This window comes from Berghia stephanieae, chromosome 3 (assembly GCF_034508935.2).
Source record: "Berghia stephanieae isolate SIO BIC M18660-M18661 chromosome 3, UCSD_Bste_1.3, whole genome shotgun sequence".
NCBI classification, from domain to species: domain Eukaryota; kingdom Metazoa; phylum Mollusca; class Gastropoda; order Nudibranchia; family Aeolidiidae; genus Berghia; species Berghia stephanieae.
In genome coordinates this window covers 104,464,684-104,489,182 of record NC_088362.1, presented here as the reverse complement: position 1 = coordinate 104,489,182, position 24,499 = coordinate 104,464,684, and the positions used below count along the sequence as shown (strand labels likewise).

Sequence of the window (24,499 nt, the reverse complement as noted above, 5' to 3'; positions counted from 1 at the left end):
TTTAGACCAGTTTTGAAATCCAAATGGTGGTTACTACCGGAAATGCAACACTTTTCAGGTCACAAAGTCCGTCAGTAAATAACAAAGGCAAATAGAAGACCATTTTTCAGCCTTTAAACTAACATAACTTTTCTTCTGCTTATCTGATTTTCACAATTTTGGTATCATTAGAATCGTGTTGAAAAGCACTTTAAAATGATATAGGTTTCATTGAGCTCAATCCAATTTGAATTTTTTACCAAAGTACCTAATTTTACAATTCCAAAGAAAATGTAAAAAATAAACAACAATGTTCATGTTTTTAACAGGAAAAATGAAAGCACTGCAATATATGTGTTCATTTTTTACTATTTGAGGGAGAAGTGTGAGTAAAAAAATTAAAAATGAAATAGATTTTTGGTGGGGGGGGGGGGGGGGGGGGGGGGGAGGAGAAAAAATCATTTGACATCTGTAGAACAGAACAACAAAGCGTAATCCATTGTTGTTGTCAGCAAGTGGAGAGTAGCAGATTTTATTGGCCAGAGATAGTTAAATGATGTAACCAGACTCGATAAAGAAGCTAGGTTCTAAACCACGATCGTGGCTCTGAATGGTCTCCTAGGAAAGCCATGGTTGTGGCTCTGAGCTGGTAAGAAGAGGGTTAAAAAAAATTCTGCTCTGATCGTCTACAACATGGCTCGGCACGACTTGCCACCAGCATGATGGCGTTGGCTGCCCGAACAAAGAAGAAAAATAAGAAGACAATTAAAATTTACATCGATAAATTCAGATAATCAGACTTTGAATAAATACACAAACTCCACCCTAATCACGGTTTTTTTCACAATTAAATCCCAGATAAGTCCAAGAAATGCACAAAATTAAACAAAACCCAAATATTCAAAAATGTGATTCAAAGTTAAATTGTTTTTTCTTACTCAGCTATCTTTTTTTAGGCCCCAAACTCTGCACTCTGTCACTTGAGTTTGTTGATTTTTTGTTTCAGTTTGATGTTGATTTTAAATGTCCTCTCTCTATCTAGTTTAGCTTTGCAACTTATAAAAACACCTGGCTGTGGTCTCAGGTTGAGAAAGTAAGGTGGCGACAGGGACCTTACTGCAGTGTTAATGTTGGAAATGGCTCATTACATTTTCTCACCATTAATCAGGAATAAACATGAGTACCTTGCCAGTAGCAGTAATATCGTTGTCGCTGTAAAAAGATTTGTAATATCGCCTTGCACCTTATAGAGGTGTCATGTCTCCTTTTTTAAAGGTTAATGCTAAGTGTGCTTGAAATCCGTGTAAAGGGCTTTGAGCGCCTTTAGTGGATAATTCATTCAAAAAGAAAAAATCTATTAAAAAAATGAAACAAAACAAATAAATAAAACATGTTAAGCATTTGAGTAACACTCAATTTTTGTTATAAATCTTCTTCTTCTAGGTTCCATGCCTGGTCCAGGCTTCGGATACTGCATGAATTATCTCTCTCCATTCCTCCCTGTCTCTTGCCTTTTCAAACAGCTCTTGGATTGTTAGGCTGGTGAAGCCCTTCAGTTGGTCTATGAGTGTTTTTCTTTGTCTCCCCCGGGCGCGTTTACCAGGTATTTTTCCACAACTTGCCAGGTATTCATTCTTATCTTTCCTTACTATGTGTCCGAAAAAGGATAGTTGTCGATCCACTATTAAGGGCATTAGTTTCCTTTGTTGGTATGTTTGTTTTAGCACTTCTTCGTTCGTTTTGTGTGCAGTATACGATATTCTCTGCATCCTTCTCAAGCACCACATTTCAAAAGCTTCAATGTTCTTTTGTTTTTCTGCATTTGTAGTCCAGCTTTCGCATCCGTATAACAAGATTGGCCACACGTAGCACTTCAAGACTCGGAATCTAATCCCGAACGACATCTGTTTGTTTTTCAAAATGTTTCCCAGGTCCATGAAGGCCTGTTTGGCTTGAGTTATTCTTGCTCGTATGTCTCGGTTACATCTTCCATCTGTTGTCACTATTGAACCTAGGTATTTAAAACTTTCTACGTTGGTAAGTTGCTCGCCGTGAATCGTTATATTTCAGGTGTTGTTGTTTTCGGGGTTTTTCTGTATTACCATGCATTCCGTTTTGGTGATATTCACTTCCATTCCCTTGGCTTCACTATCTACTACCACTTTGTCAACAATCTTTTGAAGTTGGATTTCTGATGTTGCAATGAGTACCGTATCGTCTGCGTATCTTATATTATTTATGTTGTGACCTCCCACTTTTATTCCCTCCATATTATTTATGCCTCTCATGATTGTTTCTTGGTATAGATTAAACAGATCTGGTGAGGCAACACACCCTTGACGGACTCCTTTCTTAATAGGAATGGAATTTCCTGTAGAGTTTCCGATTTTGATAGATGCCTGCTGGGTGTAGTATAATGTTTGCATGAGTCTGAGGTCTTTCTCATCAGCGCCAATGGAGTGCAGTTGTTTTAGTATTTCTTCGTAGCGTACTCTATCAAAAGCTTTTTTGTAGTCGACAAAACAGAGGTATAGTGGGGTCTGAACCTGTATAGCTCTTTCACTTAAAACACGGAGGAGGTATATTGCGTTCCTTGTCCCTTTGTCAGGTTGGAATCCATATTGTTCTTCTGCGATTTCGGGGTTAATCTTATTCCTTAGCCTGTTGATAATTATACGCAACAGTATTTTGTTGATGTGGCTTATTAAACTTATAGTTCTAAAATTTTCGCATCTGACTGCACCTGCTTTCTTTGGTATTGCTATGAAAATAGAGTTACAGAGATCTTCTGGAATTTTCCCAGTATTGTATATATTGTTGAATAATATGTGAAGTTCATCAATTGCTAGATCTCCTAGGCTTTTTAATACCTCTACAGATATTTCATCAGGGCCTGTTGCTTTACCATCCCTCATTCGTTCCATGGCATGTTCAATTTCACTTTTGGTGATGTTTGGTCCGCTTAATGGTTCTTTGAATTTCAGTGGTGGTTCATTTCTATTTGGATCATTGTACAGTTCGCCTATGTATTCTACCCATCGGCTTTCTATATGTTGTTCTTCAAATAGCAGTTCCCTTGTTTGTTTTGGATACAACTTCCTGCTGCTTTGCTTTTCCTTTTCCCTGATAGTTCTTTTATTCTTTGGTGAGCTTGTTGGGGGTTGGGTTTGTATTCTCTTTCGATTTCGCAGCATTTCCAGTCTAGATAGTTCTCGTGTGCCTCGATGCATTTGGATTTAATGTGGTTGTTCAATGTTTGGTATTCTGCAGACCCTCTGTTGCATTTTCGTCTTTCTTCAAATAGGTTTAGAATTTCATTTGTCATCCATTCCTTTTTGCTGTTTATTTGAGCTATTGGTAAATGCTTTTCTGCAGTTGCTTTGACACACTTTTGGAATATATCAAATTGTTTTTCACATTTTTCATTATCAGGTTCACTTTGGCTTTGTATCATGAGTGCATTTTCAAATTCTTCTCTCATTTTTGTTTGTATGCCATTGTCTTTGCATAACCTGTAATCCCTCTTTATTCTACCAGCTGTTCTCTGAATAGCTTTAAACTTTATCCTTACTGTACAAACAACTGGGACATGGTCACTGTCTACATCGGCGCCTGGGTAGGTTTTGCAATTTAATATGCCATTTCTGAATCTTGATGATACTGCTATAAAGTCTATCTGGTTCCTTGCTCTGTCCCTGGTGATTGCCATGTCCAGGTTCTTCTTGGGTGTTGTTGAAACCAGGTGTTTGAAATCATTAATTTATTTGTTCTACACCAATCTGCCCAGATGTTTCCTCGTTCATTTCTGTCTCCGAGTCCATGTGGTCCGATTATGTCACCATCTCTGCCTCTGCCAATCTTAGCATTTAGGTCCCCCATTACCATAAGGACTTCTTGTGATTTACACATTCGTTTTGCTTTGTCTAGTGAATGGTAAAACTCTGTCATATCTGCATCTGTCGCCTCTTCTGTTGGTGCATAAACTTGAATAATATTGGTGTCAACTACAGGTCCTCTTAGCTTAACCAGCAAAACTCTGTCTGAGATTGCTACGTGCCCTTTGTAAAATTTGGTTGATTTTTGGTCTAAGATCATCCCTACTCCTTTTTGGAAAGAGGTTCCACCACTCCATATGATCTTATATGTCATGTTGTTTTCTTGTTTTGACATGGTTCCCTGCTCTTTCCATCTCATCTCTGCCAGGCCAAGAATATTTATTTGGAGCCGTTTCATTTCTTTCAGAATGTTGTTTAGTTTTCCTTTTTGGGCACAGGTCCTGACATTCCATGTCCCAATTTTGGTTTTGTCACATTTGTTAAATTTATTTCGCCTAGTAACTGGCTGACGGTTCGGTGTGACCTGACGAACATCACGCTCCCAACCGAGCGAGGCAGCAGTCTTCCGTGAAAACATGCTCCCTTTACGCTGTCACCGTTTAACTTTTTGGACTTATTCATGCAGTTAACTCGGCAAAGTTACAAGAATGGTTTGCCATTGCCTATTCTTGTCGCCCTCTGCAGTTGGCCAGCTTGACCTGTTACCGTTCGACACCACGAGGAGGTTGCAGTAGGGCTTGATGATGATCTATCTTTGCAGACTTGGCATCATCCATTTGTCGAACTGTTATAAATAAGAGTTTTCAATTAGGAAAATGATGGAATTGTTGTTTATAATCCTTGGAAAATTTGCAATCACATTTATATCAAGTGTATTTGTTTTAGTTTTAATTTAAAAAAAAGTAAACTTAAGCTTCATGACTGATTTTTATGTATTCATTCATCCTCAGGTGAAGAAAATTCAATTGGATGCAGTAGGAATGGCAAATTATTCTACATCAAAACTTCTTAATCTGAGAGTACCAACTCAGCTAATGTCTTGTCGAAATTTTTCCAAATTATTTGGAGGAATAGAGAAATTATGTTTTATGCCTTCATTTTCTGATTTCATAGGTGGGAAGCTATCACGATATCTAAATGGAAATAAATATTCTAACATTGTTCATGGTAGATTTATAGAAAAAAACGCACATTCCCAGAGATTATTTAGTCACTCCAATTTTAAAAGGTATTCATCATCATTTTGCACGCAAAATCAGAAACAACAATTTTTCACAAGTGCCTCTATATTTGATGGACATTTAGTAGGGAAAAACTTGTTGAAATCAGCTTCACCTCATCGTGGTCAGAGTCTGTTTTATTCAACCAAAGGGGTTCAGCTTGGCACTGGTTTTCTGAAGAATCAGTCAGCCCTTCTTGTGAAAAGATCTCCCCGTAAAAGGATTCCCAAAATTCATGATGAAGGAAAGGTATGTTTCTTTGAATCATATATCTGTTGACTTTTGTGAATAAATATGAAGATAACAGAACTATAGCATTAAATTTGAATGACAATAATTTGGATGAATGACAAGATCTTGAAAATGATGGATGAAAGAAGAAAACTAGAACGCAACAGCAATGCATATAAAGAAGCTAATAAGATAATGAAACATGAGTGTAAGAGAGCAAAGGAAGATTATAATTGAACTTGAATGTCACAGAATTGAAAACTAAAACAATTGAACACCAAACAATTCTACCAGTCAATACAAGATCTAAGTGGAAAACGTTGGGCAATATACATAAAAAATCTTTACGCGGATGATAAAAGAGAAACCTAAACTGTGAACACTGGTCCCCAGATTATTCGAGAAGCTGCTTGCAAGATATGAAAAAGGGGAAAGCGGTAGGCCAAGATAGTTTATCAATAGAATTGATTGACGCCCTTGACGATCTGGGAATAACATTCTGACAAAAGCCTTAAACGTCATATATAAATAGGATGAACTCCCTAATGTTTTAAGATTATCGGGATTCATTACCATCCCCAAAAAACAAGGAACTATTGATTGTGACCAACACAGAACAATCAGCATAATGAGCCAGGCCAAAAATTATATTAAGAATACTTATGAATACTTATGGGATAATCGAAGGAAAGAGAGCTAGAGGAAGACAAAGAATGACATATCTAAATAACCTAAGAATGTCCAAAAGTGATTTTAAAAGCAACACAGATGTCATGCGCACCACAGTGGATCGTGATTCGTGGAGTCAGCTGGCTGGCAACGTGCTCAAGAGTACAAGCCAAGGTGGATGAGCATTAAATTAATAGAACTGCCATTTGGTCCATTTACAAGATGTAAGTAGTAGAAGTCCTTTCAGAGCCATAAAGTGCATTTAGCCAGAGTTTATCCTGATTTTTGAGCTCAAAACAGTCTTCTTTGGATAGGATATTAATCTCTGCTGCCACATTACTTTATTAACCAAATGGAATTTGACAGAAAAAATAGATGAGCTCATGCCACACTCATAGTTGCAATGATCTTGGTCTGCATGGAATTGCGACATTGCGACTTGTATAATTGAAGTTGACATTGAGGTGCTCTCTGCCAAATCTGATAGACTTAGTTTCCCATCACTGCTTGGTTGACAGACTGTGCTCAGAGTAGACTCTGCTTCCTTTGCTTGTCAGGTAGTGCTCTACTATTGAGCAAGAGGGACTCCTGATAAGATGATAAGTAAAAACACAAGTTTTGTTTTGATTTAATCATATATTTTTCATCTTTGTTCAAATTTTTGAATAATCTCTCTGATGGTAATTATAATATGCACATTGAAACCATTACAACCAGACATCTCTTATGGTTTCATTATCATACACTGTGCGACTATGTGGTCTTGTGGTGTGACACTCGCTTTCAGATCAGAAGGTCCTGGGTTTAAGCCTCGCTAGGTGCATAGTTGAGTCCTTGTGAAGGCTCTTTACTTGCATTCTCTCACCGTACTCAGGTGTAAAATGAGTACCTGACCGTTAACAGGGTTGTCTCTGTCCGAAAAAAATTGTAATATCACCTAACAGGTGTTATGTCCCGTCCTACATGTTAAATATCACTGTTGGCCAGAGACACCTTGTAAAGCACTTTGAGCACGTTTAGTGGATATTGTTCTATATAAAAGCTCAATTTTTTTATTAAAAAAAAAATACACTTGCATGATCCTTTAATTATAAATGACACCATTAATATAATTTATTAAAATGATCATCAAATCTTCTTTTATCTAAAAATTACAATCAAAGGGACCTTTCTGTCTGGGATTCTATATCTTTCCCTGGAAGGTATCCATCCCATCCCAACTAATGATTGGTAGAAGTTATCATCAATCTCACGAGCGCTTTTCTAGATTTATCGGCCAATTTCAAACTTATTAAAAAATCCAAACATATATACAACCTCTTGCACAACATCATAAAATACTGGCACCCAGGTAATTCATCAACAATATAGATCCATCATACAAACGTCACCTATGTTGTACAAATGAAAGAATTGAGGGGGGGGGGGGGGGGGTGGGGGGGGGGGTGGGGGGGGGGAGGAGTTATCATTGTCCACAGAAAAATAACTAAAAGTGACTGAAGTGGGGTTCAAACCTGTGACTGACCCAGCAAGCTAATAATTGATTTCTAAACTGTTATGTTTCTTGTTCCAGACTCGTCAATTGAATAATGTTGTTGCGTATGCATTGGGTGAAGAAATCAATTTGGGACCTTTAAGGAAAATTTTGTTGAAGCAAGGTTTATACTCTATTGGAGAATTACCGACAGGTTTGTTGCTTCTTGTTGGTTTATTTAATTTATACCAGGCGTTCAAGAGATTATTGTTTAAAAGATACAAAATAAAATAAAAAGGAAAACTTTAAAATGTCATCAGAACTGGTTGAGTACAAGTCTAAAAATATAATGTGTGCAGATTCATTGCTGATGAAAAGATTATGAATTTAAGTAAGGCACAATCTCATTTTACAATACGTGCTAAATAAAACCCTCTCAACAATTAGCACACTTTTTACATGTCATGAAAAAGTTCTGACTGGTATCTCTAATACTTTGTTCTTCCTTTAAATGAGGTTTACCAACTTCACAGGGATTCCATAATGTGCCAGAATGTTCCACAATGTTGCTCTGTCAATACTGTCGAAAGCCTTCTCATAATCCAGAGAGTTGACAATAAGAGGAGAGTTCCATTCTATGACTTGCAAAGAGGCAATCTGGTCGGTGGTTGAACAGTTTTTCCGAAATCCTGCCTGTTCGTCCCGGAGTTTAGCATCTGTTGCATTCTTAATTCTCTCTAGAATAATACTGTTGAAAACCTTTCCTGGGATGGAGAGAAGAGTAATTCCTCTATAATTATTACAATTATTGAGGTCCCCTTTCTTTGGAAACTTGACAAGATGTCCTACTTTCCAATCTTGTCTTTCCTGATTCTGTCAATGAGTGGGTGAAGGGCCTCATCATTTCTTTCAGCATCAACTTTTATAGCCTCCAGTGGAATTTGGTCTAGTCCAGCAGCTTTTCCCCCTTTTTACAATTGGTGGTAGATCATAGCTAATTGATAGCTCATTCCTTGCAGGCAAAATTTCTGGCCGGTTGTCTGGCAGTGGTCTGTTCAGAAGGCAGTTGGAATGTTCCCTCCATTGCTTAGATCAAGCCTCTTTTCCACAAATAGTTTTCCCATTTTTATCTTTGACTGGTACCTGTGGTTACCCATATTTTCCAGAAAATGTCGTGGTAGTTTGATAAAGGTACCTCATGTGTCCTCCTGCCGCTGCTGCTTCTGCTTTCTCTGCAAGTCTGTTTATGAATGCTTCCTTGTCTTTCTTCACATCTTTCGACTTCCTTAGCTGTGGCAGTAACAATAATAATAGAAATAAAATTAATTAAAATTGTTAACAGTCAAAACAGTCTATAACATAAATGACTCTCTTTTTTAGAGGGTCGCAGTAGAATTATCAAACGATTTATCTATGCCAATCTAAATGTTGGAGACCATTGGTATAGATGACACCGACTACTGCCCATTTGGTGATTCAGAACGTGGGTAAGCAAGGGTTTTATCAAAATTCTGAATCAACCTTCATAACTGACATTTGTATGTTAGCTTCCTATCAATCATTTGAACTGATTTTTTTCTCCACACAGATGTTACTGATACACTACATGTCAGGGGGAAATACAATGTGGAACAGAGACCCAAAGAAATATTTGTCTTTGAGTAAGCTAATATTGCATATCATTTGAACAAAAAAGATTTTATTCATCGTAACTTTTTATAATATTTCTTGTTTTGTTGTTGTTTTTTAAAAAAAAGTGTTCTTTGACTTGTTTTCACTTCTTTTTTTCATTTACAAATACAGTGCAACACTTGGATAACGACATCGCCCGGGACCCGAAAATTATGTTGTTATCCAGGGGTGTTGTTAATCCGCTGTTTTCAAGATGGCAGAAAAAGGGGGTGTAGTGAGACCTGTAATAATAAAAGATGCAATGCCTGTCATAAGACATGTCCATGTCCCGACCATGTCAGAACGTGTATTCTTCTTGTTGTCAAATGGTTTATCTGTTCATTTTCCAATATGCATTGTTATTTTTTTTATCGCAAACTGTGCTTGAGTGCCATTTTTCCTCAGTCATTTATCCCGGCTTGGGGCTGGTATGAGTGTAGCTGTTTTATTACATGGCATTTCATCATACGACAGAACACATCTTGTTTCTTGATTCGTTCAGCGTGGTTGCCAGCGATCAGCGATAATGACACTGTCGATAGCGCCAGGGTTGCCAGATAGTCAGAGGTCCTCGTGGTCAATATTGACTTCAAAAGTGGCCAAATAGAATCTCACTTTGCCAAGCACTTCAAAATTTTTTTACCCCTCTTGAAAACCTCATCTGTTTTGATAAAACAAAAAATCGAAAAGACGAGTAAACAATTTGTTACTGAAAAAAGAATTTATATTTTGAAATAAAAACCTGTAATTCAAACATGATTCTCTGTCTGCCCAATTTTGGCCTGTAGTTGTAGCCATCTGGCAGTCCTGGATAGTGCTGTTTTTCTATGTACCCCATGCATTACCTACCAAGAGAATTCTATAAAAGTTTCTGACCGAATTGCAACAGGGATAAAGTTATTAGATTGGCAGGTAAACACGTTTTTTGCATTGGTCGGTAACAAAGTGATCTCGTTGGCTATGAGTAGGCTTTTTATTGACTGAGTATGAGATGATGACGGCCTGAAACGATGTCGTCTGTTTAGCTTGATATTTGGATCAAGTGTCTGTGTCTACTGCCGATTATCACCATATTGATGCCACTAAACAGGGGTGTTATTAAATGTCATTATCCAAGGGTTGTCATTATTTAGGGATATCATTATCCAGAGGTTGCCATTATTCAAGGATGTCATTATCCAGAGGTTGTCATTATTCAGGGATGTCATTATCTAGAGGTTGTTGTTATCCAGAGGTTGTCATTATTCAAGGATGTTGTTATCCAGAGGTTGTCATCATTCAGGGATGTTGTTATCCAGAGGTTGTCATTATTCCGAAATGTCGTTTTACAGAGGTTGCACTGTATTTGAGGAGGTGATTTCCAAAACCTCCTTAGTCTCATTTTAATCACAGAGAGAAAACTTATTTTTACATCAAAGTTAAAGAGGGAAATACATGTATTTTTTGCCTTATAAAACAATGCCTTGAGAGTTTGTGAAGTAACTTTTACCTGGCGATCCAAGGTTTTCAATAGATTGAAAAATAATATTCATTCACTTTCATTGTTGATGTCACCAAACAAGTTTTGAAATTCACCTCCTTACTTTTCTTTCTATATTCTTCTTCTTCTTCTTCTTCTTCTTCTTCTTCTTCTTCTTCTTCTTCTTCTTCTTCTTCTTCTTCTTCTTCTTCTTCTTCTTCTCTTTTAAATAAATCAGTTTCAAGTTGCTATGTGTAACCACTTTAACAAATTCACTCATTCTTATTTTTGAAAAGAGTTGGTTCTTAGACTTTTCTAAAAAAATTTTTTTTTTTTTTGGTTTAAAAGAGTTATTTATAATCATACTGCACTAAATTTAGGAAAATAAAGAAGTTTTTGTTGAGATATTTAGTTTTTATTACTTCTTCTTTCGTACTTGAAATATTGCCTTTTTTTTCTTCTTCTTTCTTTCCAAATGTCAATAGTGATGGATCAGTCGTGTTCTGGTGTGTGCCGGAAGTTGAGGTATTTCAAATTTCATTTTATGTTGATTTTTTTTTTTATTGCCTGCATGACAATGTATATCGAGTCAAAATTATATTTCCATAGTGGGCATGGAGATACATACTGTGTCTTCTATCCCCTTATATTTGTTTTCCAACATGTTCTCTGTCTTTGTCTTGGAATGAGATAACTTGGTTTTGTCCTGGCCCTGGCTGGGAGGGAAATAGTCAAATGCATAGTTATTGTTTTGGGAGATAATATTTTTTTTCCTTGTAAATCATCTCTCTGTTATGTATTATTATATTTATTTTGAATGTATAATGTAAGCATTTGAGTGTATTCCTCTTTGTTGGATCTTGTGCTTGTGTCCTGATGGGACTTTTAGGTGATTTCAAACTAAGTACATTAGTGGTATGCGCTTGGAATCTACATCTGATCCCTATTTGTTCCCAGTTCCCCTTTGTCTTACTTTCTCTTGGGTGCTTTAACTGTAATTCTAGAACTTTTTACTATCCCATTTTCTTCCTTTTTACTGGCGCTGATATAACCTAAATGTGTTGCAAGCGCCGTAAAACTTTTAAAAACAAAACAAACAAAATTATATTTTGATTACTTAAACAATACTTATGATATTTTAGGCAACATTTGAATTAATGATTTTCTAAAATTGGAAATAAGTTAAATCAATCTCACCACCGTGTAATTTTTGTTGACAACACAAGATAAACAATAAACTGATGTCAACCCTCAATGCGCCAAGCTTGAACTCCGACAGAAAATCTTACTACCACATACTAATAGTAATAGTATATTTAAACTTGGGTGTATTCACAAGTTAGAATTATTTAAGTGACTTGCTACCACATACTAATAGTAATAGTATATTTAAACTTGGGTGTATTCACAAGTTAGAATTATTTAAGTGACTTGCTACCACATACTAATAGTAATAGTTTATTTACACTTGTGTGTATTCACAAGTTAGAATTATTTAAGTGACTTGCACTGCTGTATCTTACTTGACAAAATACATAAATTTATTTTTGACAGAAAACTTTTACTTCAAATGTCACTTGATTGAAATAAGTCTTAAATTCAATTTTGAAGTCTAACATTTGAGAATTTTTTAAAATTTGAGGATTGGTTTAAATGATAATTATTGGAATGAAAAATTTTCTGAACAAAATGAAAATAAGAAGTATTTTGTGAGAGTATGGCAATGCTGTTCACTTATCGTGTGCAAAGTTTGTTCTGTCCAACTTGGACACTGGGGGTAAAATGTTCTAAACAGGTATTTCACAATATATGTTGCATTCTCTGTTGACGAAGCAGTTGGCTATATCTGTTAGATAAAGGGGAAGTTGGGATGTCATTAGATGACAAAGTTACAAAAAGCAAATCTATTCTAAGTCTTAAGGAATTTATCTCAACTATTGGAGTTTAAAAGACATGATATTAGCAGAAATTCATTACAATGTTCAGAGCTCATCTATGATAAGAATTTGTTTATTTGGGAATTTCCTGATATTGATCAATTTACCGCTAAAAATATAATCAGGAACTGCTTCAAGACAAAAATGTGAGGAGGTGACTATCTGACATTCAAATATGTCATCAACACTTACTCTGTCACTACTAGCACCACAGCCATAATTATCTACTATTACAACCTCTTTCATCACCACCACCACCACTACATCATCTAAATTGGGCTTGTATTTGTAAATTGAGCTTTTATATAGCGCAATATCCACTAAACGTGCTCAAAGCGCTTTACCTGGCCAACAGCAACACTTAACACGTAGGACGAGACATGAGGCCTGTTAGGCGATTTTACAATTTTTTCGGACAGAAACAACATTAATGGCCAGGTACTCATTTTACACCTGAGTACAGTGAGAGAATGTGAGTAAAGAGGCTTTTCCAAGGACTCAACTATGCGCCGTGCAAGGCCTGAACCAAGGACCTTCCAGTCCGAAAGCGAGTGTCATACCACTAGACCACATAGCCGCACATCATCATTTTGATCATCTCGACTACCAAAACATCATCACTGCTACCACTATCAACACCACATTATCATCACCACTAATACCAATGCACTAGTACTGCCATCGTCTTCAACACCACTTTTTCATCAACACTGACACCACAATCATTTGAGTTGGTAACCATTTGAAACTATTCAATGATCACCAAGTTTTCACTTTGCTTTTCAGAGAGGTGCTTTTCTGAAGTTGTTGATGAAATATTGTGAGGCACCGTATCCTGGTGCTGTTGTTCTGTCTGAAAGAGAGGAGCTAGATTTTTCTTACATTACGTGAGTTGGGCTTAGTAAATCAAAGTACAAAATGTTTCTAAATAATGAGATTTTATTGTATTATTATTATTGGTAGTATTGTTATTATTATTAATATTATCATCATCATGTCGTCATCGTCGTCGTCGTCATCATTATTATTATTATTATTATTATTATTATTATTATTATTATTATTATTATTATTATTATTATTATTATTATTATTATTATTATTATTATTATTATTATTATTATTATGTGCCTTGAGGTGTGCACAAAAGGAAGGGAAGATTGAGTATTTGGCATTTTTAGTGTGCACTCTATTGTGAGTATTAACAGAAAATACGGTGTATGCATGTGGTCGGTACAGTGTGTCATACGAGGGGCAGTTCACGATGTGCAAGTCTTATTTATTTTGATCTTCATTTCAAAAAGAAGAGATAATAGGATTAAGGTCTTGGGGAGTGAAGGTTATGGGTATGTTCGCTTATTAGTGTCTGTGAGCATAATAGAGATACTACAATACAGTTATCATCATCGTACGGCTATGTGGTCTTGTGGTATGACACTCACTTTCGGATTGGAAGGTCTTGGGTTCGAGCCTCACTCGGTGCATAGTTGAGTCCTTGGAAAAGGCTCTTTACTCACATTCTCTCACCGTACTCAGGTGTAAAATGAGCACCTGGGTGTTGACAGCGTTGTCTCTGTCAGAAAAAAATAATTTGAAATATCGCCTAACAGGCGTCATGATTCGTTCTACATGTTAAATGTTGCTGTTGGTCAGGGACCTCATGTAAAGTACTTTGAGCACATTTAGTGGATATTGCGCTATATTGAAAAAAGCTCAATCATCATCATCATCATCATCATCATCATCATCATCATCATCATCATCATCACCACCACCACTCTTCCTATTTACATAATCAACACCAACATGATTATAAACAACTCACGGTTGCCTGCATTTGAAATCTACAGCCTTTACTTACAGACATTCATGCATTTATTACCAGAGGTCAAACAGCGGTGCTCGAGGATGTAATCCAATTAAAGGACAGAAAAGACGAGGCTGGAGGCACCAATAGTAATGACCACATTCTAGAACTATACACCATGTCTAATGCCATGTCGCAGTCTGTTAAATTGTCTGTTTGGGAGGCTTCTCTGGATAAATTTGTCACTTCCATTGAAGTCGTCACAGAGGTGAGAAAATTGTATATATCACAAACTGAAGCTGTTGTTTAAAACATATAATCAAATTTGAAATCTCTTTTGAATATTCATTCATGTCCTGTGATATATCCTTGACTTTTCTTTTCATTTCTTTTTTTTTTTTCAGACACATGATCTTAGCTTTATTATCGTAATTATATATATTTCTATTCTTATTATCATCATCTTCATTTTTTTACTAGCGTTGAAATGACTTTAAAATGTTGCAAGTTTTTCAACAAAGCCTTGAGCCTCAAATACTTTACCTTTAGTTTCTGATAACAAATTGAAAAACTACGATGAGCTAAGATTTCAGTTCCAGTTTATTAACAGAGTGAAATGGTTCAGGTTTCCCCTTTATCAAAAGGGAGGAAGATGAATAAGACCTAAAACACAAAACTCATCTTACCATCACTACCTTGTGTTTTATGTTTTGCCTCATCTTTGATGTAAAACTAATCACTGACACTTCTACCTTTCTTTTCAAAAACAAACTGAACAAAGACAAAAACAGTGGCAAAGAAAAATGACAATAATTCTCCTGAGAGAGAAACTGCTTACTGGGCTTCTAAGTTTCAGGTTTAAAATGAGATTGTAGATCTTAGAGTCTGAAGAAAATTGGTTGACAATTTTTATAAAATGGCCATTTTAAAATTGGTCAAAATTTGCATCAGACGGATAGAAATGTAAATGAACATAGAAGAAAGTAGTCTGATTTTTCCTGTAGATGACACATACATAGACACACACCCACCCACCCACACACACACACACACACACACACACACACACACACACACACATTCACACACACACACACACACACGCACACACAGATTTAATGTTTTATTAATATAGATAACATTTTGATAAACTGAGTAATAGTTACAGTAGATGTAGATGAAGGAAAAATTATTTTTACTTATTGTACTTATTCACAGCCACCTTCAATACATGCCGACTAGCTGAATCAGTTAGCCCTCCAGTTTTGTGAGAATTTATCACAAGTGTTTCAATACAGTGAAATATAGAAGCACACCAGCATTGTACAACACAATATTAACCAATTAACTGTCATACTCTGGAAAATAATGTATTAAAAAATTTGGCCAGAATAAAATATAGTAGTAGTAGTAGTAAGCTTCGCAGTCTGAATGACACTTGCTGAGAATTGTGTGATTCAGTCATGGTCGATGAGTATAGCTGCTCTCTCCATCCATGTTGTTAATTGTTTCCATTGGTCACGGTCCTGGGCCAGAGTTTTGAGGCTGTCAGGATCTTGTTGTGACTTTAGTACGGAGGACACTGCAGTATTTCTTAGTTCTTCAAATAAAGCTCAATTAAAATGACCCAGGTTTGAGAGTTCATTGTCAAGATGAGGGTCATTTCTATATTTGAAGGGCAAGTTTTCGGGCCAAATTTTTAAATACATGTTTTCCAGAGTATGGCGGTAAACTGGTTAAATTCCCATGACCCTAATTTCAAAACGTTTTAAACACTAAACAGGATATGGATTATTTAGGCAGGTCAGCTTATAGTGAAGGGACTGACAATTTCTATACTTCATATCCCAAATCATGTCATTTATTCCAGGATGTCCGACAAGGTCGCAAAATCAGCATGTCCCGGCGTCAGTTGCTCAAGAAATCAGGAGAGCTTATGTCTCTTAGGTACGAAAATTGTAAATTATTGTATAATCAAGTGACCTGTTTTTTAAAAAATTTATTGCGTCATCTTGAATTATTTTCAAAAGAGATTATTATTATTAATTTACAAGCTCTTTTTGTCTTCTTGTGAACTCACAAACAAACATTGTTTTCGATTGCATAAATAAATAACTTTCTCCATGCCCTGACTCCTTTTTTATCAATAAATGACTTGCTTAAGTAGTACCCTACATTTCTCTTGTTACTGAATGGTAGACGCTAGGAATACAAAAAAGTAATTAGTCAAAGGGAATCATTCTGTACCATTAACATGTGGTGCTCGAAGTGCCATTAAAATATTAAAGTGAACGACGGTTTCATCTCATGTACATCTTCACATTGTTGATATCTGAATGGAAATAAAAAAATAGTCAAATATGAATGCTGTGTGAAGTATATTTTAAAATATTATTTTTTAGTGGATACAACACTATAAATATTAAGGTTAGATTGTTCCATAAAGATGTGATTGCTTGTATGCCACAAGTAGTAAACAATGATTAATTAAGACTACCTTTTCAGCTTTCTGGATTCTATGTATTGCATTACCTTTTTTGTTGCTTTTGTTTTTAAGTGAATGACGGTTTTAAGATACGACTATTAATCCACAAGAAAAATTACATTGTGCATCACATTGTTCCCACGTTAGTAATGATAATTATAAAGTAAATATTGTAATTTTAATACCAAAAACAATAATAAATGTTAACAAGAGATATGATAAGTATAAAGTAAAGATTGTAATTTTAATACCAAAAACAATAATAAATGTTAACAAGAGATATGATAAGTATAAAGTAAAGATTGTAATTTTAATACCAAAAACAATAATAAATGTTAACAAGAGATATGATAAGTATAAAGTAAAGATTGTAATTTTAATACCAAAAACAATAATAACTGTTAACAAGAGATATGATAAGTATAAAGTAAAGATTGTAATTTTAATACCAAAAACAATAATAAATGTTAACAAGAGATATGATAAGTATAAAGTAAAGATTGTAATTTTAATACCAAAAACAATAATAACTGTTAACAAGAGATATGATAAGTATAAAGTAAATATTGTAGTTTTAATACCAAAAACAATAATAAATGTTAACAAGAGATATGATAAGTATATAGTAAAGATTGTAATTTTAATACCAAAAACAATAATAACTGTTAACAAGGGTATAATACTGACACTAATGATGATCACTACAGTGGGGACAGATCACAGTACTAATGATAGCATTATTAAGATTAATATTGATAATGGTCCAAAATGGTCCTTGTCATGACACAAAAAATTTGTTCCCTTTTTCGAAGTGATATATTTTTGTTTGATGTTAAAGAGCATTCACAGCTTCTTGGAGCTTAGTATAAATTTTGACTCATAGATGAGAAACTTTAAATATATTTGTGTGCGTTGTGGAAAGGAGGAAGGGGGGGGGGGGGGGGGGGGGTTGCAGGAAAAGAGGCTATATTTTAAAGCATTACTGTATTCCTCTAACTACCCCCCCCCCCCCCCCAACCTCTCACCTTCCCATTTTTCTGTATATTCTATTATTAAGTTTGTCGTGCTCACTCTCTCCTTTCCAGGCATTTAATCAACTTGAGTTCAGACCTCCTGGACACCCCTGACTTCTACTGGGATAGAGCTTATCTGGAGCCTCTCTACCAAAGCTTGTGTAGCCAACTTAGCATTAGCAAGAGGACAAAGGTCAGGACTAGTTATTAATCGTATCATTGTTATGTTATGATATGATATAAGTCCAGATTTATGTAGGCTTTTGCAGCCTTTTATCTGCTCTTGTGCATTCATGAACATATTTAATTCACGTCTCTCAAAACTGGGCATGCCACATAGTGGAAGGAGGTGTCTGAATTTCACTTTACAAACAGTATTTTTCTGTTTCACAATGAGCATCAAGACGGCACTTGAATGCCTGTAATGAAGGGGCGTCGACAACTGTTGCTGGCAGGCGGTTCCATTTGTCGACTAGCCTTTAACTGCCCTTTCATTCTACAGTGATGTTTCAATCATCTGTAGTTATTTTACGATGTTTTAATAATCAGAATAGAGATGAGATAGGGATAAATTTTTTTTCTTCTTATTTTGAAGATGATAATTTGTGATTTGTTGTCTGGTTGTCTTAATAAGTTGGTAACATCTGGGATGATCGAAGGAAATAGAGCTAGAGGAAGACAACGAATGACTTATTTAGATAACCTAAGAATGGCCAACTGTGATTTTAAAAGCAACACAGATTTCATGCGCATTGCAGAGGGTCGTGATTCGTCGAGACAGCTGATCGGCAATGTGCTCAAGAGTACAAGCCACGATGGACGATGTCTTAATAGTCTGGACAGATCGTATAGTGGCCCAGGAATATCAGTCACAAATGCCTCTTTCACAAGTTGTAATTTTATCATTTGACTCAAATTTTATGGTTTTTGACTTTTTATTATAGATTTCACTGTTTCAAATCAAAAGCCTATTACTATTCTTCATGAAAAAAGCATTAAAGTAATGTCAATTTCAATTTTCTCTGTTCAATGTATTGATTCCATCTTATACCGTGTCATATCGTTTAAGAGCTTATGGGCTTTAAACCCAGTAAATGCTCTACATCAATAACATCTTTCAAAGTTTATAATCAAGCTTCAATATGAATTTGGCAATTTTCGGTACATATTACTGTTTCAAATTATTAAGAGTATAAGACATAAATAAGTAAATATCTAATCAAGAACCATGCTACAATTTTCACCTTCTAGTTATTTTCTCAATTTATAGATTTTCTTGTACACCAACTCTAAATGATAACTCAGCTTCTAGCTATGATAGTGATGTCAATTTTTAAAAAATGATTAAAGTATGTAGATTCATTAAACATATTATCTTCAAAAGTTTAAAATGTCATTGTGATTAACTTTTTAATGCCGCCACACGTTGTCTTAAAATGGATGTTATCAGATTTTAAAGATGTAAATAAAGAATAGAAGTGTCAATTGCCAAGGAGTGAGTCCTTGGTAGTTGACGGTTCATCAATTGCCAAGGAGTCAAATTGGAACTCTTCAGCCGCATGTGGTGATTTCAGTCGGGCCTCAATCAGCTGCATGTGGTGATTTCAGTCAAGCCTCGATTTGCGCGCATACGAATCTCGAACCCCGTCACTTTCTTTTCTTTGTTGTGGAAAGGATCAAGTCCACACTTGTTGGCATTTGTTTTTAATTTTTATGTCTTTTCACGAATTCCAAGATGATTTAAAATAATATCAAACAAAAATTACTGTTGATTTCGGATTCAGCGGGGGAAAAAAAACAGAAGGACGAGGTGGCAAATCCCTGCCAAGATGTCCTAGATTAAAAAAGAAAAATAAGATTTCCTTTATTTTAAAGGAAATATACTGCACATCGTCTTAATACGGAATAATTAACGTAAAACATTTGTGCAACAAGATCAATCCGTGGCATTAATAGTAAATAGTTGATGATCTACCAACTGGCAAGGTCCGTAACAAAAAGAGGAAATATGAGAGAGAGAGAGAGAGAGAGAGAGAGAGAGAGAGAGAGAGAGAGAGGAGAGAGAGAGAGAGAGAGAGAGAGAGAGAGAGAGAGAGAGAGGGGGGGGGGAATGACAGAGAAATACATACACAGAGGAAAAAATGGCAGAGAGGGAAAAGAGAAAATGACAGAGAGAGAGAGAGTGTGTGTGTAATAGAGGAAAAAAAGAGAAAATGACACACAGAGAGAAACAAGAGTAAAAGAGAGTATTAATTAATATTAATATTATTAATACATAACATCACTCTGTGGCAATGCATCACTTCGTGACACTAAAGGTACTCCGTGGCAGTTAAAAGTACACATGCGTAGTTGATAAACTGACACGGTCCTTGGCAATTGACGATTTGACAATTGTCAAGGTCCTTGGCAATTGACGCTACCATAAAGAATACCAAGGATTCCCCTATTTTTTTTTTTTTTAAGTTTTACTTTTCAAATCCAAAGTTCTTAAACAGAACAGACTATGTAATCTCCTTCTGTAAGGAAAAAAAAAATAAAGGTATGGTAATAATAATCTGTTCTGTGGAGTAATGTACCAAATTTGTTTTTCATTATTTAGTTAGTTGTCAAATCATAAGTTCAAATTTGAACAACTTTACAGAACCTCTTCCTTAAATATAAAAAGGTAAGGTTACATTAATCTGTTCTTAGTTCTGGACATAAAAAATAATTGATCAATATATTTTTAAAAGAAATTCATATTTTTGTAACTTCTAAAGCATCTGCCCTAATTCATGTATCAAATTATTTCTGTTTTGATTATTTTTTTTTATTGGACTTAAAATTTCAGCTTTTTTACAATTATTTTGTTTCTTTTCTATTTTCAGGTGATCAATGAAAAACTGACCCACTGCCGCGAGCTTGTTGAGTTGGTCAGCCATCATCTTAGTGATGAGCATCACATACGTCTAGAAGTCATGATTATCATTTTGATTATGGTTGAGGTATGAAATAAATTTACACTCATTATTCCCTTTTTGAACTTCTTCAGACTTCTTCTTAAGAACTTTTCCACCGCCTGCCTAGTTTTAAAGTGTGTTGTATTCATAATCCCTCCTTACCACGTATTGGAAAATCGTCACAATTGTTACGATATAACCATGTAACCATCACTTTTCTCATCCAGATTTAATTCTTTTTTGCTATAGCTATAAAAAAACTTGACATTCTGTAATAGAGCCCATATTGTCAGACAATATTATGTATAGAATGTGCTTGTTGCTTTTCTGTTTGAATAAGAAATGTCTGTTTTTTGTGTTGGGTGAGTGTGAAGTTTTGGGGAAAATTCTGAAAATGGCTGGTAAGGAGAGGGTTAATAACGGTTAAACTGTTTTTGTTATTGGAAGAAGAAGAGTTTTGAGTTGGAAACTTTCTTGGTAATTTAATAATAATAATAATAATAATAATAATAATAATAATAATAATAATAATAATAATAATAATAATAATAATAATAATAATAATATATAATAATAATAATAATAATAATAATAATAATAATAATAATAATAATAATACATACTTTATTCATCCAAAAAAAATGGAAATTCGTTTACAGACGTGGCATGCATAAAAATGTATAAACACAAAGTTGAGAATCTATGGCGACAATGTATACATATATATGCAAATGTACAAACATGTAAAAATATACAACCAAGAACCAATAGCAACGCCTTATATATTAATTTAATAAATTGAGATAGGCCATACCTCTGGCCTTTATTCCGAACTTGTGAGTGTATATTTAAAAGATAGTATTCAATTTAGATCACAGTTGGGCTTTTAAAAATTTGAACACCATGTGGCAAAAATGAATTAAGGTGACGTGTTGTCTTTGTTTTTATTGATATAAGGCGACGGCTCCTCATGGAGAACTTAATATATTTGTTCTTTTTTTAAAGCTGGCATATTCATTTTTGTACATTACTTTTGTACAATCCAGAGCTTCCTGCAGCTTAGTATTCAATATAAATCTGGTAAAAGCTGACAAGCATCCCAATGTGTAGACAACTATTGAATTGAATTGAATGAATAAATTATTTATTGCTGGTAAAATATACATTTGTATATTTTTTTTCTCATCTATAACACAAATGCACCTGCTTTTTTAATTTGATTATTAAGTGGCAATTAGTGTGAACAATTCAATTTCTTACTCATTTTATTTGAAAGTTTATCAAATGCTTTTGCAAACTGAAATTCGTATTGAACAAGTTGAGAATATATATATATATATATATATATATATATATATATATATATATATATATATATATATATATATATATATATATATTATATATAAATATATAATATTTACCACTCTGTAAAAAGGAATATTATTAATGCAGTGATAAAAAAGGAAAAATTTAAATAATATTTAATTTTCACCCCTAATCATTATTCCGTAAGGGGAAATTTTTCTTTAGGATCTACTCCAAGGGAAGACTGGAATAACCCAGATGTCAGCCACAGTGCAGCGCAGCAAAGTGAGCTAGGGCGAGGTGACTTGCTCAAGGCTACACAGGGGGACAGGGAGATGGGTATTCGAACTCGGTACCTTTCGGGTTTGAAGCAAAGACCATACTGCTGAACCACACTGTCCCATTTTCAATGAAATGTTGATAGAAAAAAAAAAACCCAATGACTTAAAATATCAGCCACATACTATAATTACCACCTCCTTCTTTTCAGACCATAATGCTACTTAATAAAAAGTAAATTAATAAAAATAAATAAGTAATCATAAAATTAATAAAAAATTAATAATTAATAAAAAAGTAAAAAAAACCAAACTGAATAACTATTTTTGGGGGTTATTATTGACTCAATTTATTCGAAAGTTCAGCTATATTGTTAAATGTCAGTGGGAAGTGGGCTGCATGACTATTTAAGGGCAGTTACAGTTTTCTTATGGAATCGTAGTCAATCTTTTCAAAATTTATTTCAATTTCACAGGTTGTATTTGAGGTGATCCATTTTGTCAGAGACTATATGGACTGGAAGCCATCAGTGAAGACTGTGACAGAGACCGATGAAACCAGTGATTTTCCCACCAAAGACTGAGGCAAGACAAGATCTCTGGACTCAGACAGACATAGCGCATTTTTTCAATCTGGTTAGAAAACCTTTACTTCAAATATTGATCGAATGAAATGACCCCTCAACTTGCCAAATAGTATTAAATCGAAAATTATAAGAATTTTATCATTGATGTTTCCATATTTGAAGAAAAAAGTTTTCTAGCCAGTAAGAAAAAAATATTTAAAAAAAAACAAACTTAAACACAAGATAGCTGATAAAACTTTTTGGCTCCTGTTCTATATCTATGAATTGAAAATACAACCAAAAAAAAAAAAATGAACTACATATTTGTAGCAAATGTGCCATTATCTCTTATTTTGTCAATGAAGTTTGTTAATCCAAGTTAGCTGCTGCACTATTTATTTCTTTCTTTTTCAATCTTATTCTTCAGTCACATACAAGGAAGTAAGAATTTACAGCAGTCCATATCTGTGTTATCTACTCTATTTCCCCCCCCCCCCTCTTCCCCTCCCCCCTCCCCCACTAACTCATTTGTCCATTCTAATTGGGTTTGTATCCTTATTCTAGAAGAGGAGATTATTTGGTTTCACTTGGGCCATCTCTAGGAGTCTTTGGCCAAGAAGGGAAGAGTAGTCATATTTATTTATATTTTTTTGTGAGAGGCAAGCTTTTTCCTTGTAATTCATCTCTCTATAGCATACATTATATTATATATATCCTATATTTTGTAATATTTCTGCTTGTTTGGTTGGAACTTGTAAGTAAGGATTGATTCTGTCTGACTAGTCTACGTGCCTTTTTTTCTTGGGGGTTTTTTCAGCACATCTACTGGGTGGGGATCCTGACCTCCCATAGCGGGCAGGGAGGTCCATACTGTGTCTTCTATCCCCTTATATCTGTTTTCCAACATGCTTTCTGTCTTTGTCTTGAAAGAGGTTACTTGATTTTGTCCTGGCCCTGGTTGGAGTCTTGGCTGGGAGGGAAACAGTCAAATGCATAGTTATTGTTTTGGGAGATGATATTTTTTTCCTTGTAAATCATCTCTCTGTTATGTATTATTATATTTGTGATTTTTAGTGTATAATGTAAGCATTTGAGTGTATTCCTCTCTGTTGGATTTTGTGCTTGTGTCCGGATGAGACTTATAGGTGATCTCAGACTAAGTACATTATTGGTATGCTCTTGGAATCTACATCTGATCCCAATTTGTTCCCAGTTCCCCTTCATCTTACCTTTTCTTAGGTGCTTTAATTGTAATTCTAGAACTTTTTACTATCCATTTTCTTCCTTTTTACTGGCGCTGATATGACCTAAATGTGTTGCAAGCGCCGTAAAACCCTTAAAAACAAAACATCAGTACATCTAAACTCTATCGTCTTTGACTATTTAAATTTTCCACTATTTCCTTTTAACTGGTCTAGCTGAAATGACCCTTAAGTGTTGCTGGTGTAATACAATCCCTGAGAAGCAATACAAAAAGTAATACAGGAGTGATTGTCTCACTGTCTTGTTGTTTCAGTACTGTGAATGAGCTTCAGACATATTAAACGCAACAAAGCAGTGTACGAGGATGTGTCTGTGTGTGTGTGTGTTTGGTGATTTTTGGAGGGAGGAGGGGGGCAAAGGG

General features: G+C 34.9%; 1 protein-coding gene across 1 annotated transcript in view; it reads left to right on the top strand.

The window, feature by feature from the left end:
• Window positions 1-23,187, top strand: part of LOC144969062 (required for meiotic nuclear division protein 1 homolog) — a 24,203-nt gene extending 1,016 nt beyond the window's left edge. The window contains exons 2-11 of the mRNA XM_078908067.1: window positions 4,766-5,284; window positions 7,509-7,623; window positions 8,998-9,070; window positions 11,025-11,064; window positions 13,263-13,363; window positions 14,362-14,551; window positions 16,154-16,230; window positions 17,854-17,974; window positions 20,652-20,768; window positions 22,786-23,187. Of these exons, the coding sequence (XP_078764193.1) occupies window positions 4,796-5,284; window positions 7,509-7,623; window positions 8,998-9,070; window positions 11,025-11,064; window positions 13,263-13,363; window positions 14,362-14,551; window positions 16,154-16,230; window positions 17,854-17,974; window positions 20,652-20,768; window positions 22,786-22,893 (1,431 nt within the window). The 5' untranslated portion in view covers window positions 4,766-4,795 and the 3' untranslated portion in view covers window positions 22,894-23,187. The remainder of the gene's footprint in view (window positions 1-4,765; window positions 5,285-7,508; window positions 7,624-8,997; window positions 9,071-11,024; window positions 11,065-13,262; window positions 13,364-14,361; window positions 14,552-16,153; window positions 16,231-17,853; window positions 17,975-20,651; window positions 20,769-22,785) is intronic.
• Window positions 23,188-24,499: the final 1,312 nt, after the last annotated feature.